This window comes from Nycticebus coucang, chromosome 4 (assembly GCF_027406575.1).
Source record: "Nycticebus coucang isolate mNycCou1 chromosome 4, mNycCou1.pri, whole genome shotgun sequence".
In the NCBI taxonomy this organism is placed as follows: Eukaryota; Metazoa; Chordata; class Mammalia; order Primates; family Lorisidae; genus Nycticebus; species Nycticebus coucang.
This window is the reverse complement of record NC_069783.1, coordinates 120,645,518-120,671,075: the sequence shown is the minus strand read 5'-3', so window position 1 is coordinate 120,671,075 and position 25,558 is coordinate 120,645,518. Positions and strand designations below refer to the sequence as shown.

At 45.2% G+C, this 25,558-nt stretch overlaps 1 protein-coding gene across 1 annotated transcript in view; it reads right to left on the bottom strand.

Moving 5' to 3' along the window:
- Positions 1-25,558, bottom strand: part of RNFT2 (ring finger protein, transmembrane 2) — a 77,231-nt gene that overhangs the window by 39,284 nt on the left and 12,389 nt on the right. Inside the window, exons 5-6 of the mRNA XM_053587461.1 lie at positions 23,272-23,372; positions 11,605-11,758 (exon numbers count right to left, since the gene is read on the bottom strand). Of these exons, the coding sequence (XP_053443436.1) occupies positions 11,605-11,758; positions 23,272-23,372 (255 nt within the window). The remainder of the gene's footprint in view (positions 1-11,604; positions 11,759-23,271; positions 23,373-25,558) is intronic.

The following is a 25,558-nucleotide window of genomic DNA, read 5'->3' as shown; positions in this document are numbered from 1 at the left end:
GAATACCAATAGGTACCATTGTTTCATTTTATAGATGAGGAAATGAAGGCAGGACAGGTGAAATACCTTGCTAAGGTCACAGTGCTGGGAAGTGGCAAAGGGTTTCTCAAACAGCGTTTGCACATGGACTCTAGGGTTCATGCTTTTAACCCTTATGCTGTGGTTTCTCTATGTATTTACCTGGAATGATCTCTAAGACAGAGGGGTCGGTAATAAAAGCAAGTGGGAGCCGTGTGTAGAATATTACTATCTGCATACTTGAAGGTGAGTAGGAAGAATGTACTTGTTTTTGCTTCATATCACAATAGCTATGAAAAGATTCAGGGATAATGTACCTTCTGGAAGGAGAAATGTGTGGGGGCAGAAGAATAAAGGAGACTTTTCACCTTATCTTGGTTTAAAGTTTTCACCGCTGGACCCTGTGGTACAAAGTTGGGCACCATCTGAATAGAAACCAAAACACTTTCAAAAGAGGAAAGAACACAGATAAGCTGGCCTGTAGTGTATTCATTTCCCAGGGCTGCCATAACAGAGTACCACAGACCAGGGGGTGTAAACAACAGAAATTGCGTTTCTCGCGGTTCTGGAGGCTGGAAGGCTGAGACCAGGGTGTCTGCAAGGTTGGTTTCTTCTGAGGCTGTCTCCTTGCTTCTGTAGGTGGCTGTCCTCCCTTTGTTTCTGTCCATGTCCTCATCTCTGCTGCTGATAATGATACTTGTCATGTTGGATTAGGGCCTATCTTCGTGGCCTCACTTTAACTTACTTACCTCTTTAAAGACCCTCTCTTCACATATAGCCACATTCTAAGGTAGTGGAGACTGGATCATCAACAGATACTTAAAAATACTTTTTTTTACTTTTCTTTTAGAGATGGGGTCTTGCTCTCTTGACCAGGATGGAGTGCAGTGGTGCAATTAGCTCGCTGCAGCCATGTGGAAAGTGGGCTATGAGACAGGAGGGCCCTCACAGCCTAGGGAACATTCAGGAATGAGCTCCCAATTGCTTCTCTTCCATTCCCAAAACAGCCATATTCCTTTCTTCACGCTCCCTCTGCCAGAAGTCACAGAGCTCTTTCTTTGTCTTGTTAACTATGCAGAAATCCCCTAATCTTTCCCTTCCCTCTCCTTGTCATATGCTAACACAGTTAAGTAGTAATCATTAAGTCACACAGTTCTTCCTTCGTTTTTGTTCACTATGCTGGGATCCTCACTGGTCTTTCCCTTCTTGCTTCTTGTCATATGTTAACGAGGTTGAGTAGAATCCATTAACAACATAATTTGTCTTTATTAAGGTCATTTACATTTTCCTATTGTACTGTAAAAGCAAAACTATGTCTTTTGTTTATGCTATTTCCCCCTGGACAACCCTGTTCAGATACTATAAAATCAAGCTGACTTTGTGCTTTGGTGCTGGCTGCAGCCATCAGCTCAGTCAGTCCTCCGGTCCCATCTTTTGTCTCTGTGTCTTCTCTTGTGCTGTATTTTCCTCATTCCCCACCCATTCCACTCTGGTTCGCTTCCCTCTCCTGCACTGGGCGACACAGCCTCAAACTCCTGAGCTCAACTGATCCTCCCACTTCTGCCTCCCACCTCCTCCCCAGTACGTGGGACTATAGGCATGCACCAATATGCTTGGCTACTTGAATTTTTTTTTTTTTTTTTTAGAGAAGGGGTCTCACAATGTTGCCCAGGCTGGTCTTGAACTCTTGGCCTCAGTTTGAATGTCAGTCTCTCAAAGTGCTAGGATTACAAGTGTGAGCCACCATGCCAAGCCTCAACATATAAATTTTAGGAGATGCAATTCAGCCCACATCATTAGGGGAGCCAACCCAGGGCCATGAAGCAACATTGAACCCAGAGTTTCTCACCTTCAGCACTATTGCTATTCGGGGTGGGCTAGTTCTTGGTAGCAGAGGTGGGTGTGTGTGTGTCCTGTACATTGTGGGATATTTAGCAGCATCCTTGGTGTCTATGCACGAAACACCAGTAGCACACCTCCCTGCCTCCCACCGTGACAACCAAAAATGACTCCAGCTGGGTATCTGCCAAATGTTTCCCTAGCTGGGAATCTCAGCTTAAACTCCTTCTAGCTCTGCTGTGTGGGGAGTTGGGACAAGTGCGGCTGGCTCTTGGTGAAGTTTTTGTTTCAGGGATGTCTTTACACCTGCACTGCCTGAACCTAGGTTCTACGTTTAGGCCTTGAACACTCACACCTGTCCTGGTGTAGAGTGATGTCTGCTGGGGGAGGGGAAGAGAAGATGCCTCAATGAATGGAAAACTGCTTTGAGGGCAAAAGTGGTAGGCCCGGAAAGTGTAGGGATTTTTTTTTTTTTTGAGACAGAGCCCCAAGCTATTGCCCTGGGTTGAGTGCTGTGGTGTCACAACCCACAGCAACCTCCAACTCCTGGGCTTAAGTGATTCTCTTGCCTCAGCCTCCCACGTAGCTGGGACTACAGGTACCCGCCACAACACCCGGCTATTTTTTGGTTGTAGTTGTCATTGTTTGGCAGGCCCAGGCCGGATTCAAACCCACCAGCTCTGGTGTATGTGGCTGGGGCCTTAGCCACTTGAGCTACAGGCACCAAACCAGAAAATACAGGGATTTTAATGGCACAAAAAGCCCCATGAATCCTCTTAGCTTTCGTGTCCACAAAAACCACTTTCCTTACTTTCGTAGGCAGCCTCCCCTGTGCTTACAGAAAAACCAATAGGAATGAGAGCTCATGGAATCTCTCATCCAGGGATTTCACTGCTCAGGCTGAACTTGAACTGAGTTAAGACCATTTAGGCACAGAAGGGCTTTTTCCTCCCAAGCCTTAAAGAAAAGGCAGTAAGTTGGTCAAATGCGGCATTTATTTGAGGAAAACCTTCTTTGTTTTTGATACAGCTAGTTCTGTTAACTACCCAGCAAGTAGATGCCTGGCCTTGTACCTAATGGTAATCCTAAGAGGATGAAAATGACTGTTCGAAGGATGAGGAAGCTGGCAGCTCAGAAGAGTGCTCAGGACCACCCAGGCAATAGGTCAGGAGGCCAGGATTGGTACCCAGCGTTGCTAATTCAAGGTCTATGTTCTTTCTACTTTGTGGTGCTGCCTCCCTCAACAAGTGATGTGCCAGAGAATTTTTAGAGAAGTGGCTACCTTTATGTTTCTCCATCTGAGGCTGAATTAAACTGTCCTAAGAATGTTCTAGAACAGTGCTAAGGAATGGAACTTTCTGCACTGATGGAAATGTTCTGTATCTGCGTTCCCTAACACAGCAGCCATGAGCCACTTGAGCACTTGAAATGTGATTGGTGCAACAGAGGAACTGAATTTTTATTTATATTTATTTATTTATTTATTTATTTTTGTAGAGACAGAGTCTCACTGTACCGCCCTGCGGTAGAGTACCATGGTCACAGCTCACAGTAACCTCTAACTCTTGGGCTTACGCGATTCTCCTGCCTCAGCCTCCCAACCAGCTGGGACTACAGGTGCCCGCCACAACGCCCAGCAATTTTTTTTGTTGCGGTTTGGCCGGGGCTGGGTTTGAACCCGCCACCCTTGGCATATGGGGCCAGCGCCCTACTCACTGAGCCACAGGTGCCGCCCGAATTTTTATTTATTTTTTAAGACAGAGTCTCACTCTGTTGCTCTGTATAATGCCGTGGTGTTATTGTAGCTCACAGCAACCTCAAATTCCTGGGCTCAAGCAGTCCTCTTGCCTTAGGCTCCTGAGTAGTGGGGACTACAGGCGCTTCCCACAATGTCCAGTTATTTTAGGACATGAATTTTAAATCTAACGAATTTATATTCAGAGAGCCACATGAGGCTTGTAGCTACCATAGCTCTGGAATCCTGGGCCAAGAGGAATTCATGTTGATGAAGGGAAGAGACAACACGGACAAGTTAGATGTCTAATAATTACTACGCTGGGGTGGTGCCTGCGGCTGAAAAGAGTAGGGCGCTGGCCCCATATGCCAGAGGTGATGGGTTCAAACCCAGCCCTGGCCAGAAACTGCAAAAAAAAAAATAATAATAATTACTACTCTGAATAGAGGGAGTTGTTAGACTGTATGATACATTTCTATGGATGTTTCTGGGACAGGGGATTTGTTTTCCTACTAGGGTTGAGTTAGGTTAACATAAAAACAAGTTTCAAAATGGAGACTGGTAGCTCACACCTGTGACTCCAGCACTTTGAGAGGCTGAGGCAGAAGATTGCTTGAGGCTGGAAGCTTGAGACCAACCTGGACAACATAGTGAGACCAAAAATTAGCCAAGCATGATGGTGTGTACCTGTGGTCCTAGCTACAAGGAAGGCTGAGACTGGAGGATTGTCTGAGCCCAAGAATTCACTGCTGCAGTGAGCTATGATCACGCCACTCCACATGACATAGCAAGACCCCTGTATCTAAAATAATGTATTTTTTAGAAGTTTCATTTGAAAAGAATTAAGCAAAGGTTATGATGGTATCTTAACTCATTTTTATATTCTTGGAATCTAGCGTTGCCCCTGTAAGCAAATAGTCCCTGAACAATGTCAGTGGAATTGGTAAGGCTGGGGCAGGGGGCAAGGAGAACTCTATGTAGTGGGGAAGCAGTAGGGCTGGTTTTAAACCCCCTGATAGGTAATTAGCATGAGGCTCCTCATGCAGCCTGTGGTATCTCTGGTGCCCTCCCTGTGAGTCAAGAGAGACACAGTGGTCCTTGTTCACGTAAGTTCCCATTTTAGTTGGGGCAGGGGAGACAGAAAATAAAGTAACCCGATTTGATTATTTCAGATACTGGTACACACTACAGGATATACTGGACACTGGAGTTGATACATGAATGATGGGAAGGAGATAGCCACGGGGACATCCCAGGAAAAGCTGGCCCAGGCAGAGGGAATAGCACGTCCAAAGGGCCTAAGAAGGAAGGTGGCGGGTATGTTGGGGGTACTGTGAAGTCTCCAGGACGGCAGGTCCAGAGTGGGCAGTAAGGTGGGATAGGTGTGACAGAAGCCAGACCAGGCAAGCCCAGAACATCCAAGTTGCTGACAAGTTATCTGGATTTATAATGACAAGTGGCAGCTTTAGACACTGGCCCAGCATGATGGTTTGGGTTCAGGTTGATGATCAGTGGTCACCATCTCTAACCCATCTTGGCTGGCTGAAGGGGAGGGACCTCCCTAGAAGACCCAGATGTGACGATTCCCTGTGGACCTGTGATGGGAGGCATGTGGGAACTGGCACTGGCAAAGAGATAATTAAGAAAAGGCAGAGGGCGGCGCCTGTGGCTCAGCGGGTAGGGTGCCGGTCCCATATGCCGGAGGTGGCGGGTTCAAACCCAGCCCCGGCCAAATTAAAAAAAAAAAAAAAAAAAGAAAAGGCAGAAAATGAAAAGATGCCTGCGAAATCCCCGCATGAGGTGGCTCACCCAGTCTCACATGTCAGGGCCATCAAGCAGACCCAAATACCCAAAGCCCTTCCAATATAATAATTATGATATCAAAAGCCAACCCACCCTCTCAGTGGATGGCACGGAGGCCCAGGAAAGAGCATCTGTGCTGTGAGCCATTAGGGGTCCCTGACAGATGTGTCTCCCCCCGCCCCCACCCCAGCTGCAGATGAAGACCCGTCCTTTTCTTCTCCCCAGACAAGGATTGATGAGGATTCCGAAGAGCACTCAGACAGGCAAGGGAAGGCTGTGAACCTTTTCCAAGCCTGCAATTTATCTTGAGGAGACTATTCACATCACTTTTTACAGGCTGGATTACGCTCTGACCTGGCACATTAATCTCAGGGAATAAAATAATAATAATCAAAAAAAGGGAGCTGGACAGTTGCCAGGGATGCATTAATAACTGTCGCCCACAACTCAGTGGTGCAGGGAAGGGGTGCTATGCCCTGTCCCGCCCCTTTGTTCCCAGCAGAGTCTGTTTCAAGGAGAAGGAGGTGAGGTAGCTTTGGCCTAGACTTGGGGGACTTTATATAGCCGGCTTATGAGGATTTGACTCCTAAATTAACTCTGAGGAATTGCCCAATTTCAGGGAACTCATGTGGCAAGGAGTACAGTCTAATAACTCAGAGCAGGGGTTCAGGAGTCAGACTGCCTGAGTTCAAATCCCTGCTTAACCACTGATGAGCTGTGTGACCTTGGGCTACTTCCTCAACCTCTCACTACTTTCATTCTGCTGGGATTATAAAATGCAGCCATTGTGGGAAGCAGCTTGACAATTCCTCAAAAAGAAAGACCACATGACCCAGCAATTTCTTGACTAGCTATTTACCCTGGAAAATTGTGTTCAAATAGATGCTGGTACATGAATGTTCATGGAGGCACTATTCACAATAGCCAAAAAGTAGAACCAGCCCAAATGTCTATCAACAGATGAATGGCTAAATAAATTGTGGTCCATTCCCATGACGGAATATTATTCAGCCATAAAAAAGGAATGAAGTGTTGATATCTGCTACAAGATGGAGGGAACTAGAGAACATGATGTTCAGTAAACGATGCCAGACACAAATGGCCACCCCTCCTATGATTTCGTTTATATGAACTACAGGAGAACCTCTGTGAGCTGACCATCCAAGGAACTGTAACAAACTGGCTGACACACAGGGGTGGTCAACGTAAGGGACTAGGCTACTGGACTCAGACGTACATGTGGTGCATGCCTGGTCTATGAAAACAGGCCAACTTAAGGAGGTGGTCAACTATGGATGTTCTACTGTGTACAGAATAGGTAAATCCACAGAGACAGAAAGCAAATTAGTGGCTGCCGAGGACTCGCGGGGCTAGGGAATGGGGGGTGGCTGCTTTGTGGATGCAAGGTTTCCTTTTGGTGTGATGAGAATGTCTTGGAACTAGACAGAAGTGGTGATGGTTGCACAACATGGTGCATCTATGAAATGCCATTGAACGGTATACTTTAACATGATTAGCCATTAATTTTATGTTATATAAATTTTATCTCAAAAAAAAAAAAAAATCTCAAGGCAACAGCACTTGCTCTGGAAGCCTAACATCAGAGGGAAATGAATCAGCCTTGCCTGTCCATGTGAAGGGCCAGCCTCACACTAACTGTCACTGTTGTCACCACGAGGTTTAAAATCTTTGGCAAGTTATTTAACTCAGTTTCCTGTCTGTGAACAGAGATATTGACAGCATTTACCCTCCCAGGAATGTCAAGATTAAACTACACAATGTCTTTAGCAGGCTATACACACCACAAGAATAGGGATTTTTATCTACTTTGTTCACTGATGTATCCTGAGTGCCTAGAACAGAGCCTGGTACACAGTTGGCATTCAGCAAATATTTCTTGGGCAAATGGCACTGCTTAACACACTGCCTTATAACTGCCCAGCAACATTTAGCCATATTTATTATTATGAGTTTGGCTGCCAGATTTTTTCTGAGAGGCCCTACATGGTCTTTTCTAGCACAGGGAAGTGAGTACTACTTTCATGTACTTGATGACAAAGCTGTTTGGAAACCTACCAAATATAGGAGGTTTAGCTGAGCTGAAAATGGAATCTAAGCTCTCACTATTGCTATTGGGGGGGTGGTGAGAGTTCGTACAGCTGGCTAACTATCCATCCATCCACTCTACCCCCATTTACCCATCTAATCACCCATCCACCCATCCGTCTGTCCATCGATCCAACAATCCTCCATCCAAACATCCATCCATCCATCCATCTAATCATCCATCCGTCTGTCTGTCCATCCATCCATCTATCCACTCATCCATCTATCCATCCAAACATCTTCCATCCATCCATTTGTCCATCCATCTATCCATCTGTCCATCCATCTACCCACCTTCCCATCTGGCTATCCAATTCATCTAGATACCTGTATATCTATTCACCAATCCATCTACCCATTCAAACAAACATACATACTTAAATATATATACATACACACAAACATACTTACACACACACACAATGAATGTTTCTGAGTACACAGCAGATGCTCGCGATCCACCGGCAAATGAGCCAGAGGCATTCATCTCCTGTTGTCACCTACGTTACAATTGAACAGAAAAGGCAGACAATTACAGTTAGGGTGGTGGGAGCTACAACGGGGGACACATCGGGTACTGTGGGAGTCCCCAGTGGGGGCACTAGCTCTAGCCTGACGGTGCAGGAATGTTTCCTAAGAGGCAGTCCCATCTGCAGAAAGAACAGGGGCTATCAAGATACGACAAAGGTGGGGGAAGGTTTTTGAGGCAGGTGTGTTGGCGGGTGCCAGGAGGAGGCAGGACGCTCTCGGCCCATGCTGGAAGCTGGCTCTAAACTCATAATAATAAACATGGCTGGTTGCTCAATGTCTCTGTTCCTCAGTTTTCTCATCTGGAAAGTGGGATAGGAAGAACATCTGTCACACAGGGATGCTCTAGAATGAGGCAAGTTGGTAAGTGTAAAGTAGTAAGGTGTGGCTGAAGCACAGGGAACAGAGTGAGGGGGAGAGAGGGAGTGGGGTGAGTGAGCTTCCAGACAGGGAGGTGGCGCTGTGCGGGCTGCAAAGCCTCACCTCCCCCTTCTCCAGGTGACAACTAACGACCCTTCATTTCATCCACACATCATGTCTTTTTATCTTTACGGCATCTCAAGAAGGGTACTGTTAACATCTTGATTTTCCAAGGGAGTAAACATGCTCAGGGATATTAAATGACTTGCTCAAGGCCCTGGGGCTGGAAAGTGGCAGGTTAGGAATGAGGAATGGCCTAGGCCTTCCAGCACTAGGTTCATCTGGAAGATGATCTTCTGGTCCTCAGGAATGAGGGAGCCTTAGGAGGTGGAAGACTTGGATTATTTATTTATTTATTTATTTATGTAGTTTTTTTGGCTGGGGCTGGATTTGAACCCACCACCTCCGGTATATGGGGCTGGCGCCCTCCTTCTTGAGCCACAGACACCGCCCTGGATTTTTTATTTTTGAGACAATTTCACTGTTGTCCCAGGCTAGAGTGCCATGGTGTCAGCCTAGCTCACAGCAACCTCAAACTTCTGGGCTCAAGTGATCCTCTTGCTTCAGCCTCCCAAGCTGCTGGGACTGCAGGTGCCTGCCACGATGCCCACCTAATTTTTTCTATTTTTAGTGGAGACAGGGTCTCTCTCTTCCTCAGGATGGTCTTGAACGCCTAGGCTCAAGCAATCCTCTTGCTTCGGCCTCCCACAATGCTAGGACTGCAGGTGCCTGCCACAATGCCCACCTAATTTTTTCTATTTTTAGTGGAGACAGGATCTCTCTCTTCCTCAGGATGGTCTTGAACGCCTAGGCTCAAGCAATCCTCTTGCCTCGGCCTCCCAGAATGCTAGGATTACAGGCGTGAGCCACCATGCCCAGCCAAGACTTGGATTTTTATTCTGATTCTATAACTGACCAGTTGGCTGTTTCTTTTTTTTTTTTTTTTTTGGTTTTTTTTTGGCCGGGGCTAGGTTTGAACCCGCCACCTCCGGCATATGGGACCGGCGCCCTACTCCTTGAGCCACAGGCGCCACCCAGTTGGCTGTTTCTTGAACAAATTCTTGTCACCTCTCTTTCAGCCTCCCTGTAGTCAAGAAAACAATAGCCATTCATGAAAAGATGCCAGGAACCTGTGACTGTGACTTTATTTTTAAAAAGGGGTCTTTGCAGATGTGATTAAGGATCTTGGCGTGGGGTGGATACCCTGGGTTATCCAGGTGGACTCTCAAATGCAGTCACATGAATCCTTGTATGTGGTAAGAGAGAGGGAGAGGGGACTTCATGCACAGACAAGGAGAAGGCCATGTGACCATGGAGGCAGAGACTGGAGTGATGCAGCCACCAGCCAAGGGATACCAGCAACCACCAGAAGCTGCAAGAGGCAGGCACAGATTCCCTCCAGGAGCATCTGGAGGGAGCACAGCCCTGTTGACACTTGAAGATCTTTCCCCAGTGATACTGATTTTGTATTTCTAGCTTCCTGAACTGTGAGAGAATAAATTTCTGTTGTTTCAAGCCACCAAGTTTGTGGTAATATGTTATCGTAAACTAAAATTCAGTTTTTCATCCAGAAAGTGGCAATAATAAATTCTATCTCACAAGGGTGGTGGTGGAAGCCTTAGAAGAAGTAAGAATATAGGGAGGAATCTAGACAGGATCCAGGATGTACTAAGTGATGAGTAACCATTAACTGCCCTCCTTATCTTGTCCCAAACCCACTACAGCTTGTGCCTGAAGCTGTTAAGACCTGGTCATCCCAACCCTACCATGGTCCAGCTGTATGACAAGCAGGACCTGATCTCTCGGCTTCCATGTCCTCATCCATCAGTGAGAGTAACAGTACCTACCTCAGAGAAATACTGAGAGGCTAAGTGAGCTCATTCACATACAAAGTGCCCTTAGCATAGTGTCTCAGGTACACAGTTGGTGCTCAATAACTGCACAGTATTATTGTTAGCTACTATTATTCCAGGCAGTCAGTGGTGAGCTAGTTTCCTGGTGTGCCTGGATTCAAGTCTCTTCCCTTCAATGAACTTCGATAAGTTTTCCTGTCTTTTTTCCATCTGCAGATAATACACTGGAAGACACAGAGCAGGGACTGAGTCTAAACCCAGGGTCTCCCTCACAGCACTCACTCACTCACCTGTTTACAGAGCTCTCTGGGTGCCTGATGATGGGCTAGGTCTTGTGGATACACTGGTGGGCCAAACAGACTTTCAGGACAGAGGGAAGGCAGAAGGGAATGTAATAATCACACAAAGGGGTAATCACAAAGGTGGCCAAATTCTGAGTTTTCTGAACTGGCTAGAGGGCTTCTTTAATTTTTTTTTTTTTAGAGACAGAGTTTCACTTTGTTGCCCTTGGTAGAGTGCTATGGCATCACAGCTCACAGCAACCTCCAGCTCCTGGGCTTAGGTGATTTTCTTGCTTCAGCTTCCTGAGAAGCTGAGACCACAGGTGCCCACCACAATGCCCAGCTATTTTTGTTGTTGTTGCAGTTTGGCCGGGGCAGGGTTTGAACCTCAATATATGGGGCTGGTGTCCTACTCACTGAGCCACAGGCGCTGCTCAAGAGGGCTTCTTTTTACAGAATGGAAAGCAGAAGGCCTCAGTGATTCTTTAGTGTGTCTACATTGGTCCAGATTCCCTTTGAGTCAACTTACAGAGCCATTAGCAATCATAATATCCTACAGGTGATGTCTTGCCTTAGTCCTGCTCAGTTTTCTGCATTCCATGGGCTGCTTCCAAGAGCTCTTCATTCTAACACCTGCCAGAAGGTCATTTGCTATGGAAAACTGCATAACTGCTACCATTTCCCCCTGGAAGCCACAAAGAATCAAAACCTGCCTATTAAGGCCATCCTTCCCCAGGAGAAGCAGAACCCAGAGTACGCTAACATGTTTGTTTTCCATTCTCAGGTGACACTCAGATGAAAATTATACCAATGGCAGATTTGAACAATGTAACTCAGGAAAAATGTACTTGGAGGGCAGAGGTATGACAAGAAGGTGGTGATAACACAGAACCACACTCAGCTTCAAGGAATTATAAGATGGGGCTCTGTTTATTTTCAGCACTGACATCAGCCCTGCCCTCTCCCTGATCTCCCCTGTGAGATCAGGGCTACCTGGTATCAGCAGCCGGTGCCTACCTACCTTGGACTTGACAGCCAGGATAATCTTGGGCAAGGCCACAATGAGGCACTTGAGGGCGATGGTGATATACTTCAGCACAAAGTCTGCAATCCCCACGATCCACAGCAGGTCAAAAAAGTCCAGAGTCTCCAAGTTGGGCTTCAGGAATATGAGGCTGGGGAGAGGGTTCAGAGAGTCAAGATGTTCACACAGGTCCAGGCCCATAGCAGTTTCTTCTACTCATTTAGGAGCCTTGTAAAATCACATGTAGCAAGACTCTGAGCTGGGAGTCACACACCCGTGTCTTTCCTGAGCCTGCTATTAAACTGCTGTGTGGCCTCAGGTGGCTCGCTTAACCTTTCTGAGTCTCAGTTCTCTTTTTTTTTTTTTATTTGTTTTGTTTTGTTTTTTGTAGAGACAGAGTCTTACTTTATGGCCCTCGGTAGAGTGCCGTGGCGTCACACAGCTCACAGCAACCTCCAACTCTTGGGCTTCAGCGATTCTCTTGCCTCAGCCTCCCGAGCAGCTGGGACTACAGGCGCCCACCACAACGCCCAGCTATTTTTTTGTTGCAGTTTGGCCGGGGCTGGGTTTGAACCCGCCACCCTTGGCATATGGGGCTGGCGCCCTACTCACTGAGCCACAGGCGCTGCCCGAGTCTCAGTTTTCTTAAAGGTTAAAAATGATGAGATTGGCCAGGAGCATCATTAAGATCCCTGTCTTAGCCCTTTTTGTTTTGCTATAACAGAATCCAAGGCTGAGTAATTTATAAAAAAAAAAAAAAAAGAGGTTTATTTAACTCACAGTTTGGCAAGCTGGGAAGTTCAAGAGCATAGCCTTGGCTTCTGGTAGGGCTTTTATGCTGCATCATAGCATAGCAGAGAAGGTCAAAAGGGAGGTGGACGCGTGTAAAAAGGCAATGAAACTAAACAAAAACCCCAAGGGGAGTCCTAGCTTTACAACAACCCACTCTCTGGGTAGTAATCCATTCCCATGAATCCAGTCAACCAGAACAAGAACAGCACCAAGCCATTCATGAAGGAACTACCCTGCCCCCACCGTGGCTCAAACACCTTCCACTAGGCCTCACCTCCTTTCACATTGGGGATCAAATTTCAACATGAGTTTTCTTTTTCTTTTTTTTTTTTTTGAGATGGTGTCACTTTGTCGCCTGCTGTATTGTGCTGTAACATCACAGCTCACAGCAACCTCCAATTCTTAGGCTTAAGTGATTCTCTTGCCTCAGCCTCCTGAGTAGCTGGGACTACAGGTGCCTGCCACGATGCCTGGCTTTTGTTGTTGTTGTTGTTGCTGCTTTTTAGCTGGCTGGGACCAGGTTTGAACCTGCCACCCTCAGTATATGGGGCTGGTACCCTACCCACTGAGCCACAGACGCCACCCTCAACATGAGTTTTTTTTTTTTTTATTATTATTATTATTTTTTTTTGGCCGGGGCTGGGTTTGAACCCACCACCTCCGGCATATGGGACCGGCGCCCTACTCCTTGAGCCACAGGCGCCGCCCTCAACATGAGTTTTGATGGGGACAAAGCAAACTATAGCAGTGCCCTCCAGTTTCATGGGTCCACAACAGGTTTTACAAGAGGAGGTAAAAGGAAGGAAGGAAAAAAGGAGGAAAGGAAGGCAGGAAGTAAGGAGGGCAGGCCAACACTACGAAGGTGGGAGGGAAACTGAGGTGTCAGGCAGGCACTGTGCTAAGCTCTTTGCTCCCTGTGTCTCACTGAATCTTTGCAACAGTCCTTTGCAGTAAGCAATGCTTATTCTAGTTTATAAAAGAGGCACTGAGGCTTGGAGAGGTGAAGTAAATTGCCCAAGGTCACACTACATAAGTATAAAGGTATTAGTATCAGACAGACTTGAACTTGAATCTAGGCTTCTCTATTTGCTGAACCCTGGGCAAGTAAAGTTTTCTCTGTAAGCCTCTGTGTTCTCATCCATAAAATGGGAATTGTTTCTTCCCTCACAGTGTTATTGGCAGGATTTGATGAGATATTAGACATACTATAGACCCTGCCATGTAACAGTGCTGATGATAATAACAATTCTATAAAGAAGCCACTCTTATTCACCCCATTTTTCAGATGAAGAAACTGAGGCACAGAAAGGTAAAGAACCGTGCATAACGTTCTACAAATACTAAGGGACAAAGGTGGTTTGGAACTCAGGCATTGTGGCTGGAGTAAGTGTTCTCTATCCTCACTCTGTATCAGTGCTACTTGGAGTGTGTAAACCCATTTATTCATCTGTGACCAGATAACTTAAATCTCACACTTAATTTCTGTACTTTCCTCATTGGAGACAGACAAGAAGCAGTTCTCAAAGTGGCAGTGGTCCATGGACCATGCTTTGAGTAGCACTGCTCCCCACCACCCCAGAGGGGAAGGATATTACTTGTAATCCTAACAGTAGCTTTTCACATCATGCAGGCCCAGCTCTATGTATTTTACACATCTTAACTCATTTCGTCTTCCCAAAGACTCTACAGAGATCCCAATCTGACCTGAGGATGCTAAGGTGCTAGAGGTGGAGTCACTTGGGATATGGAGCTAGGATTGGAACCTGTACCCAATCTGCCCTGGTTTCCTTTGCTCCTTTCTTCTGGAGGCCAGATTAGAGCCTCCAGGTGAGGACCAGACTGACTCTGAACTGTCTTCTCCAAAGCAGGAACAGTGCACTCAGCACAGAGCAAATGCGTTCTATATGCTTTGGAAATGCTCTGCTGGGCTGGCAGCAAAGTGTGCAAAACAAAGCGATTTTATTCTAGCATCCTAGGAATGGATTGGTCTGCTTTTTTTTTTTAAGAGTAGGGCAGAATCAGTGACAAGAGTCTATTCTGGCTCCCAACACCCCCAGGAACCTTTCCACATCACAGCCCCGTCTCCCTGGGATTCCTCACCTCCAAATTTCAGTGGCCATTCATGTGGTGACATACGGAGAGGTCTGTGGCTCTCAGCTTCCGTTTTGGACTTAATTTTGCCGTTCCTTGGGGATGACTGGCTGACTTTTACGCTGCGCCAAATCTTTTATGCTTTCACAATCGCAGTAAAACAAAGATGGCCTGACGCTTTCCATTTTACCTCAAAGACACCAGTTGGAGTTCATTCATCTATCTGGGTTTTATTCCATCATTTTAGTGCTGCTGCTTCTTATTTTTTTTTTGGCTTTTAGTAGGGGGATGCAAAAGTGCTTTTCTACAGATTCATCATCAAGTACACTTATTTCCAAAGTACTCTATAAACTTTGGACTGATATATTTTATTGTCAGTTTCGCTCCTCCTGAGGCACCACCACCAATAATTACAGTAATTAACCATAAAGTAATATTAATTATGGTATGATTATGTGTCCAGGGTTTTATAGTTTACTCTCATGTGTATTATGACATTTGGCCTTCCTAATTAGCCTGTTTGGGTAGATAAGGCAAGAATTAATTTGATCCTGGTTTTATAGATAAGAAAACAAGGAAAGATTCAAAGAGGTTACATTACTAGCCAAAGGGCTCAAAGCTGGTAAGTGGCAGAATTAAGACTCTCTGATGTGGGCTGTTGAACTGCAAATCCCAAGAAGATTCAAGCTCACTGAAAAGGGCCACCTCCGGGGTGAAAACTCCCCTTAGGAAGGGCTTCATGAAGTCTCAGTTGCCACACCTGTGAAATGTGTCACTAGGAGGTTAAGCTAATGGTTATTTGGTGTCACATATAAACACTCTAGACTAGTGACTTCAGTAAGGACAAGGACTCACTGCTGTGGTTTGTTTGTTTGTTTTTGAGATGGAGTCTTATTTTGTTGCCCTCGGTAGAGTGCTGTAGTGTCACAGCTCACAGCAACCTCAACCTCTTGGGCTTAAGTGATTCTCTTGCCTCAGCCTCCCAAGTGGCTGGGACTACAGGCACCCACCACAATGCCCAGCTATTTTTTTGTTGTAGTTGTCATTGTTTAGCAGGCCCAGGCCGGGTTCAAACCCAGCCCCAGTGTATATGGCTGGCGCCCTAACCACTGAGTGACAGGCACCGAGCCTCTGTGGCTTTTTTTAAGCCACTCTCTCTCCCTTTCTGTGCTGCTGGTTTGACTCAGCCCACACTGGGGGGCACAGAGGTCTGAGCCTACGAACATGCCCAGAATATGGCATGAGCTGGAAATTCAGCCAAGGTTCTGGGAAACTCCACCTCCTACACCCTCCATTTGTGCTTTCACATTTGGGACTGTGCAACTAATGCCGTGTATGAGATGTGTGTTGATGTCTTCAAACTAAATCCACAAATTGCCTTTATGAAGTGGCCTCAGAAAGTAGTGAAACTCCTCAAAGTCCATTTTCATAACTGATGGGCAATGAAAGCTTGACTTGAATTTTGACCCTGTTCTAGAGGTCCTCACTGGTCAACCCTCCACCCAACTCCTGTTTTTTTTTTTGTTTTTTTTTTTAATTTTTAAGAGATGGGGTCTTGCTTTATCTTCCAGGGTAGAGTCTGGTGGCATCATCATAGCTCACTGCAGCCTTCAACTCCTAGGCTCAAGCGATCTTCTTGCTTCAGTCTCCTAACGGGGTAGGACTACAGGTGCATGCCCCGGTAACATTTTCTTATTCGGTGATTCCCGTCTTTAAAAAAAATGAAGCTAAATTGCTTGGCACAGTGGCACATGCCTATAGTCCTAGCTGCTTGGGAGGGTGAGGTAGAGGATCATTTGAGTTCAAGGCTGCAGTGAACTACAATCATGCCACTATCCCCAGCCTGGGTGACAGAGTAAGACCCTGTTTCTTAAAAAAAAGGATGGCCAGGCACAGTGGCTCACATTTGTAATCCTAGCATTCTGGGAAGCTGAGGCAGATAGATTGCTTAAACTCAGGAATTTGAGAACAGCCTAAGCAATAGCGAGACCCTGGTCTCTCCTAAAAATAGAAAAATTAGCCAGGTGTTACGGTAGATGTCTGTAGTCTTGGCTACTCAAGAGGCTGAGGCAGGTAGTATTGCTTGAGCCCAGGAGTTTGAGATTGCTGTGAGCTAGGCTGATGCCATAGCATTCTATTTGGGGTGACAGAGTAAGATTAAAAAAAAAAACAACAACAAAAAAGAGGCTAAATCTAAATTTATTCCACTTACAGGATTGTTCTTTATTCCTAATAAATTCTTTGGTGACCCAATACATTTTTATGAAATGATATTGGTGGTCATCCTTTCCTAATTGTGGTAAAACACACACAATGTAAAATTTACCGTCTTAACCATTATCATGGTAACAGTTCAGTGGTTGTAAGTACATTCACATTGTTACACAATCGTTACCACCATCCGTCCTCTGAATCTTTTTCATCCTGCAAAACTGAAACTCTGTACCCATTAAACAATAATGCCACATACCCACCTCGTGTTTATCCATTCATCCATCTGACAATGGACACTTGGATGCTTCTACCTTTTGGCTATTGTATGATGATCATTTTATTTATTTGTTTTATTTTAATTTTTTGAGATAGTCTCACTTTGTTGCCGTTGGTAGAGTGCCATGGCATCACAGCTCACAGCAACCTTAAACTCTTGGGCTTAAAGATCCTCTTGCCTCAGCCTCCCGAGTAGCTGGGACTACAGGTGCCCGCCACAACACCCAGCTATTTTTGTTGTTGTTGTTGTTGTTGTTGTTGTTGCAGTTGTCATTGTTGCTTAGCTGGAATGGGCCAGGACTGAACCCGTCAGCCTGTGTGTATGTGGCTGGCGCCCTACCCACTGAGCTATGGGCACTGCCATTATGATCATTTTAAACATGTTTTTAACTGCAAAAAACAAGCTGGTGTCTACATGGTGGACTCCTGGACTTTGGGGAATGTTTTACTGGTTTGTGAAATCTCCAAGTTCGGGATTTATAAAATATTATGTTTTGATACAGATCTGTGACTCTGTCCATTCTTTTTTTTTTTGAGACAGAGTCTCACTTAGTCACTATTGGTACAGCGCCTTGGTGTCTTAGCTGACAGCAACTTCAAACTCTTCGGCTCAAGTGATCCTCTTGCATCAGCCTCCCAAGTAGCTGGGACTACAGGCGCCCACCAAAACATCCAGCTATTTTCTAGAGACAGGGTCTCGCTCTGGCTCAGGCTGGTCTTGAACCTGTGAGCTCTGGGAATCCACCCCCCTTTGGCCTCCCAAGTGCTGGGATTACAGGCATGATCCACTGAGCCCAGTGACTCTGTTCATTTTTATATCCTCTATAAATAGTCCTCAATTTCTGTAAGGTGGCTGCCTTTGGGGCACATGCTGAGCCGGCGACCCTCTAACCTGAGATGTGCTTGCCACTGCCATCCCCAGGGAAATTGTCCACGTCCCCAGTGGACTGTAACCTGGACCTCTTTGCCATGACTGTGTGGGCCAGGGTAGATCTCCAACCCATAAAAAGCCAATCAGGGGCTCATTCTTTTTTAAGTTTTTTTTTTTTTTTTTTTGAGACTCTGTCATCCATGCTAGAGTATCATGGCATCAACCTAGCTCACAGCAACCTCAAACTCCTGGGTTCAAGTGATCTTTCTGCCTCAGCCTCCTGAGTAGCTGGGACTACAGGCACCCACCACAATGCCCAGGTAATTTTTCTATTTTTGGTAAAGACAGGGTCTTACTCTTGCTCATGCTGGTCTCAAACTCTTGACCTCAAGCGATCTTCCTGCCTCAGCCTTACATGGTGTCAGGATTACAGGTGTGAGCCAAGAGAATAATATTCTCTTTATTATTAAAGGTGAAATACAGACTGCCAGTGAAAAGCTAAATCACACCAAGAGCTAACCATCAAATTCCAGAAACGTCTCTGGTTACTGCCCATTTCAAGCCTGGTTGGTCAGCTTTTCCAAAGATTGTCTGAGCCCCTGTATAGCGTAATAATCCCTAAGATAAACATGTCTTGTTTGCTTAAACTAGAAACCCAGAGGGCCCTAGTAGGTATGTTTTCTTGACACAGACGTGGGCACATACATAGGAAATATCAATAAGTGCTACTTGCTGATTTAAAGTGATATGCTTGGTCAGGCGCAGTGGCTCATATCTGTAACCCTAGCTCTCTGGGAGGCTGAGGAAGGTGGATTGCCTAACTCAGGGGTTAGAAACCAGCCTGAGCAAGAGCAAGAACCAGTCTCTACTAAAAATAGAAAAAAATTAACTGAGGGCCATGGTGGGCACCTGTAGTCCCGGCTACTCAGGAGGTTGGGGCAAGAGGATTGCTTGAGCCCAAGAGATTGAGGTTGCTGTGAGCTATGATGCCACAGCATTCTATCCAGGGCAACAGAGTGAGACTGTGTCTCAAAAAATAGAAACAAAAATAGCTATATGCTTATAAATAAGAAAGTTATAATAAAATGGCATGTTATGCACATTAAACTTTCATAACAAATCTGTACCTACTTGTATACTGCAGGGAAAAATGTTAACAGAGTTGGCTTTTAGGGGAATAGTACTGGAGGTGATTTTGATTCTATTTTACATGTTTTCCAACTTTTCCATATTCACAATAAGTTACTTTAGGAATCAGAAAAATACATTGCTTTAAAATTTCTGAGGTGTTCACTTATTCATTTGACAACATTGGTAGGGTAGCTGCTATGGACTAGGCATTGCAGGACTCATTAACCAAAAAAATGGGAGGCTGACCAGCAGCCCCAAAGAAACTTAGGAAGAAAAACTTTTACTCTGCTCATGGGGGTGAGTGAGATTCTGCCTGCTTGGTTTATGCCAGAGATCTGTGAAGAAAGCTTCTTTGCCTCAAAAGAATTTCCAGGGACGTGGGTGCCAGAGTGATGGGGATATTTTAAGGAAGCTGGTGACATGTTGAGGCTACAAGATCCATTAAATTTTGTGGGCTCTGCCTCCCCCCTCAGCCTGCACATTGCACAGAACTCTGAGTTAATTCGCCACACGAGAAGAGGGTGCCCAGGTCATGGGATGTGTATCTCAGGGAGGCGGGACAGGGAGCCCTATCTCCTTCTTCCTGACATTTTTATCCCTTAACATTCTACAAGAACAAAAAGCACCGCTATTATTTTTTTTTTTTTTTTTTTTTTTTTTGTAGAGACAGAGTCTCACTTTATGGCCCTCGGTAGAGTGCCATGGCATCACACAGCTCACAGCAACCTCCAACTCCTGGGCTTAAGCGATTCTCTTGCCTCAGCCTCCCAAGTAGCTGGGACTACAGGCGCCCGCCACAACGCCCGGCTATTTTTTGGTTGCAGTTCAGCCGGGGCCGGGTTTGAACCCGCCACCCTCGGTATATGGGGCCGGCGCCTTACCAACTTGAGCCACAAGCGCCGCCCAGCACCGCTATTATTATGTTAAAAAAGTGCCCATTACAATAGATTTGTAAGAGACAGATAATTCTAAAGTAAAAAATAAAACTACAAATCTGATACCTAGAAAATCACTATTAATATCCTAGGTTGGGAATCAGCAAACTTTTCCTACAAAAGAACAGATGGTAAGTATTTTTGGTATTGTTGGCCATACGGTCTCTGCCACAACTCTTCCACTCCGTCACAGTGCAAAAGCACTCATAAACGAGGACACATAAATGGATGGGCATGGCTGTGTTCCAATAAAACGCTATTAATAAAAATAGGCGGATGGATGTAGTATGCCAACCCATGTTAGTGTGTATCTTTGTGATAAAAATATACATATAAACATGTAACTTAAATAATATATATATATATATTTTGCAGTTTTTGGCTAGGGCTGGGCTTGAACCTGTCGCCTCCGGCATATGGGGCCAGCACCCCACCCCCTTGAGCCACAGGCACCGCCCCTAACTTAAATAATTTAAAAAAGCTATTACAGGGTGGCGCCTGTGGCTCAAAGGGGTAGAGCGCCGGCCCCATATGCCAGAGGTGTTGGGTTCAAACCCAGCCCTGGCCAAAAAAAGAAAAAAGAAAAAAAGCTATTACATTCATAATATGGGAATAAAATCAAAGACAGTCACACATCATTTAACGACTCGGCCGTAGTCTGAGAAATGGTCATTAGGCAACTCCGTTGTGGGAACATCACAGAGTGCACTTTACATAACCTAGACGGTGTAGCCTGCTACACACCCAGGCTGGGTAGTACAGCCTCTCTCTCCTGGGCTACAAACCTTCACGACATGACATGTGATGTACTGAATACCACAGGCAACTGTAACACAATGACATGTATTTCTGTATCTAAATATATGTGAATATAGAAAAGGTACACTAAAAATATAGTATTAAAAATTAAAAAATGGTACACCTCTATAGGCCACTTGCTGTGAATGGAGCTTATGGGAATGGAAGTTGTTCTGGGTGAGTCAATGAGTGAGTGCGGAGGGGACATGAAGGCCTAGGACAATGCTGTCCACTTAGCCTATGCTAAACTTATTTAAGATTTTTGTCTTTAATAGTAAGTTAATCCCTTAGCTTACTGTAACTTATTGACATTATAAATTTTAACATTTTTTGACTCTTTTGTAATAATGCTTAGCTTAAAACACAAAGACATTGTACAGCTTAAAATTTTTTTCTTTCTTTATATCCTTATTCTATAAGCTTTTTTCCCCCATATATATATATATATTTTTTTTTTTTTTGATACAGAGCCTCAAGCTGTTGCCCTGGGTAGAATGCTGTGGCATCACAGCTCACAGCAACCTCCAACTCCTGGGCTCAAGTGAGTCTCCTGCCTCCACCTCCCAAGCAGCTGGGACTATAGGCACCAGCCACAACGCCCGGCTATTTTTTGGTTGCAGCTGTCATTGTTGTTTGGTGGGCCCGGACTGGATTCGAACCCACCACTCAGGTGTATGTGGCTGGCGCCTTAGCCGCTTAAGCCACGGGCACCGAGCCATTTTCCCCCATTTTTAAAGGTGTTTGTTAAAAACTAATACACACACGCATTAGCCTAGCCCTGCACTGGGTCAGGATCATCAGTATCACTGTCTTCCACCTCCACATCTTGTCCCACTGTAAGGTCTTCAGGGGCAATCATGCGCACAGAGCCATCATCTCCTATAGTAATGATGCAGTGATTTTCAACTGGTGTGTCGCAGTGTTGTGCCATGAAAGGACCATTAATTAAATTATTTTCTTTTTTTTTGTGGTTTTTGGCCAGGGCCGGGTTTGAACCGGCCACCTCTGGCATATGGGACCGGCGCCCCACTCCTTGAGCCACAGGGGCCGCCCAATTAAATTATTTTCAAAAGACATTCAAAGCACAGTAAGTACAAGGTTGACATAAAGTTCATGTGCAATTTAAAATAATTTAACATATTAAATTGCACACGAACTTTATATCTACCCTGTATATTCTTTTTGTACTCTTTTTTTTTGATCAACATTATTTAAGGGTGTCACAGAAGTTTAATTATAGGTTCAAGTGTGCTGTGAGATAAAAAAGGTTGAAACACACTGGTAACATGCCTTCTTCTGGAATGCTCCCGAAGGATCTGCCTGCAGCTGTTTTACAGTTAACTTTGGTTTTATAAGTAGAAAATGTACAGTCTAAAATAACAATAAAAAGTAAATTCATAAACTAGTAATGTAGTCATTTATGATTATCATCAAGTATTATGTACTGTGCGTGGCTGTATGTGCCACAGTTTTGTACGACTAGCAGTGCAATGGGTTTGTTTACACCAGCATCACCATGGACACGAAAGTAATGAATTGTGCTATGATGTCATTATGGCTATGAAATCACTAGGCAGTAGGAATTTTTCAGTTCCATTGTGACCTTATAGGACTGCTGCTGTACCTGCCATCTGTCATTGACTGAAACATCATATGTGGCACATCACTGTGGTACAACAGGCTAAACCAAGCAAACTAAGTTTCTGATCCCTAGTTCCCACCAAGAGGCAGCTATCATCTCTGGTTTCTTCTGTGCCCTTCCAGAAATATTCTGAACCTGCATTGCTCACACAGTGCCCATTATTCTGAGCACGTTGCTGAAGGATCTTAGGTGAAGGATCCTGAAACGTGGCTAGTTGGAATTGATATGGGCTATTATATGTCAAATACAAAGCCAAATACAAAGTCAGATTACAAAGACTTCATGTGAAAAAAAGAATGTCAAATATCTCATGAATCATTTTTATACTGATTATTGAAATGACAATATTTTGGATGTATGGGGTAAAATCTATTAATAAAATCAATTCCACCTGTTTCTTTTTAGTTTTCTTTTTCTTTTTTTGAGACAGAGCCTCAAGCTGTTGCCCTGGGTAGAGTGCTGTGGCATCACAGCTCACAGCAACCTCCAACTCCTGGGCTCAAGCGGGTCTCCTGCCTCTGTGTCCCAAGCAGCTGGGACTACAGGTGCCTGCCACAACGTCCGGCTATTTTTTGGTTGCAGCCGTCATTGTTGTTTGGTGGGCCCGGGCTGGATTGCAACCCGCCACCTCAGGTGTATGTGGCTGGCACCTTAGCCGCTTGAGCCATTGGCGCCGATCCTCATTTTAGTTTTCTAATGAGCAACCAGAAAATGTCAATTTACATAAGTGATTTGCTTTATATTTCTATTAGAGAGTGCTGGTCTAAGCACATGTGTGTAGTAAGGACAGGGTGGAATGTAGAAGTTACAATGTGACATGGAGCTGGTGTATCGTTTTCAAGTGAAGAGGTGAATGCCCCAAGCCCAACAAAGCTCTCCCACTGTCCGGCTGTGGGGTCCGACCCCCCGCTCACCTGTTGTACAGCTGTTGGGAGCTGAATGTATAAAGCACATACAGGGTGTTCCCTGCCAGGAAGGCCAAGATCCATAAGATGACCAGCACGGACCTCTTCTCCTGGAGACAAGCAAAACACCCGTGATACCGAAGGCACGCATGGCAGAACTTTTAAGAATTTTACCTTCCAGAATGTTCCCTGACGGATGACAACTTTTCACTTTGTCAAAGTTTTGGAGAAAGCAGTGCTGAAGATGAAGGGAACGGTGCTGGCCTCAGTCCACCCCCCTGGGACCCAAGGGCTGGTCACAGAAGGCAGGTGAGCATCCCGGTTCGCAGCACAGGTTTCCCAGCTGGAAGGCCTGAGTTCAAATCCTCAGTCTGTTGTGTGGGAGTTGTCTGACCTCAAGCCAGTTACTTAAATTCTTTGCAGTTCCCTTTCCTCCTCTGTGAAATGGCTCTATCTTTGTATCTACCTTATGGAGTTGTAAGAATTAAAGTACATAATACGTGGTTAGGAATGGAGGCACAGAAAGGTTAAGTAACTCTTGTTCAAGGGCATGTGTTTCAAGCCTTTGACTTCATTTGAAATTGGGGGTATCGTTAAAGATGAAGCCAAAGTTTTTAATGCAAACTTTCAGTCTGGTACAAACTCATAGTTCAGGCTTGGTAAGGGACAAGACCTGGATTATTAAGAGTTTACAACCCAGCAGGAGATTCAGATCGAGAGGCTGGAAGTTTCTGCTCTCTTTTCTTCTAGCACAGACTTCTAGGTCACTGCCCTGGACTGACTGTTTAATGGAGGGTCACACTGACAGGATTAAACTCAAGCTATTATACACATAGCTGTCAAAACCCTTCATAATCCAGCCCCATTTCTCTTCCTTTAGCTTTGTTCCTCTTTAGTCCTCAGGAAAATAAACAGCAAAACCTTCTTAGTTTGCTGTCTCCCCAGCGACTTCCTAGTCTGACAGTGACCTTAGGAAATGTCTAGAAGAGGTACAGAGGTCACGGTCATCCTGTAGACCCTGGGAGAAACACGCAGAGCCCTCTGCTGTTGACTCTCAAAAGTTTGTCTTTTCCTGGACCAGGAACGCCTGTATTGCTGGAATAAGATGAGGTCATAACTTTCCCAGTGTAACCTTCCCTGTGGTTTCGGTAAATGCTCAACACATACTGTCTCCAGACACACAGCTCAGTGTGCCCTGTGCACTGTTAGGATGCGCATTTCCAGAGAGTGGACGACATAAATGCATCTCCATCCACCCATTATTCCAGGAGTGGTCAAGGTTAATGATGCTAGACGCCACCTCCAACCAACCAACTGCTCTTATCAATGTGATTAATCCATTCAGCAGCACTTTTTACCTCAATAAATAATAAATCCCAGTTTAATTCTCTGTAAGTCTAAACCTAAAGGTGGAGTAGGAGGAGGGAATTAGCAATGCCACAAGAAGACAGAATCTGAAGGACAAAGGGGTAATAAACTGAGATTCCTATGTTTACTGAGAAAACATGCACACACAGGCAAATTATCACCTGTGTCCTTACAGGGTTCAAGGGCCCCTGGATCAAACATCCTCTCAGCCACTAAAATTCAAGTCAAGGCAACATCTGGATATTCCTACATTTAAGGGAGATCTAGCTTCTAAAGCCTCCTACTAGGGTGTTGAGTTAACCTGTAATTTTTTTTTTTAACTTTTTTTTTTTTAATTTTCTTTCTTTGCAGTTTTTGGCCAGGGCTGGGCTTGAACCCGCCACCTCTGGCATATGGGGCTGGCACCCTACTCCTTTGAGCCACAGGCACCGCCCTAACCTGTAATTTTTTAATAGCAGCAGAAAGTAGACTGTATGAAGATGAGCTGGGCATGGTGGCTTACACCTGTAACCCAGTTTGGGAGGCTGAGGTGGGAGGATCTCTTGAGGCCAGGAGTTTGAGAACAGCCTGAGTAATATAGCAAGACCTCATCTCTACAAAAAATAGAAAAATGAGCCAGGTGTGGTGGCACGTGCCTGTAGTCCCAGCTACTCACGAGGCTGAAGCAGGAGGATCACTTGAGCCTAGGACTTTGAGGTTGCAGTGAGCTATGATAATGTCACTGCACTCCAGCCTGGGTGACAAAGCAAGTCTCTGATAAAAAGAAAGCAAATAAATAAACCAAAAAAAAATGATGAGACTAAGGGTCAAGAATCTCTTTTTTTGGCCGGGGCTGGGTTTGAACCCGCCACCTCTGGCATATGGGACCGGCGCCCTACTCCTTGAGCCACAGGTGCCGCCCTAGGTCAAGAATCTCTTATGGCCCCAA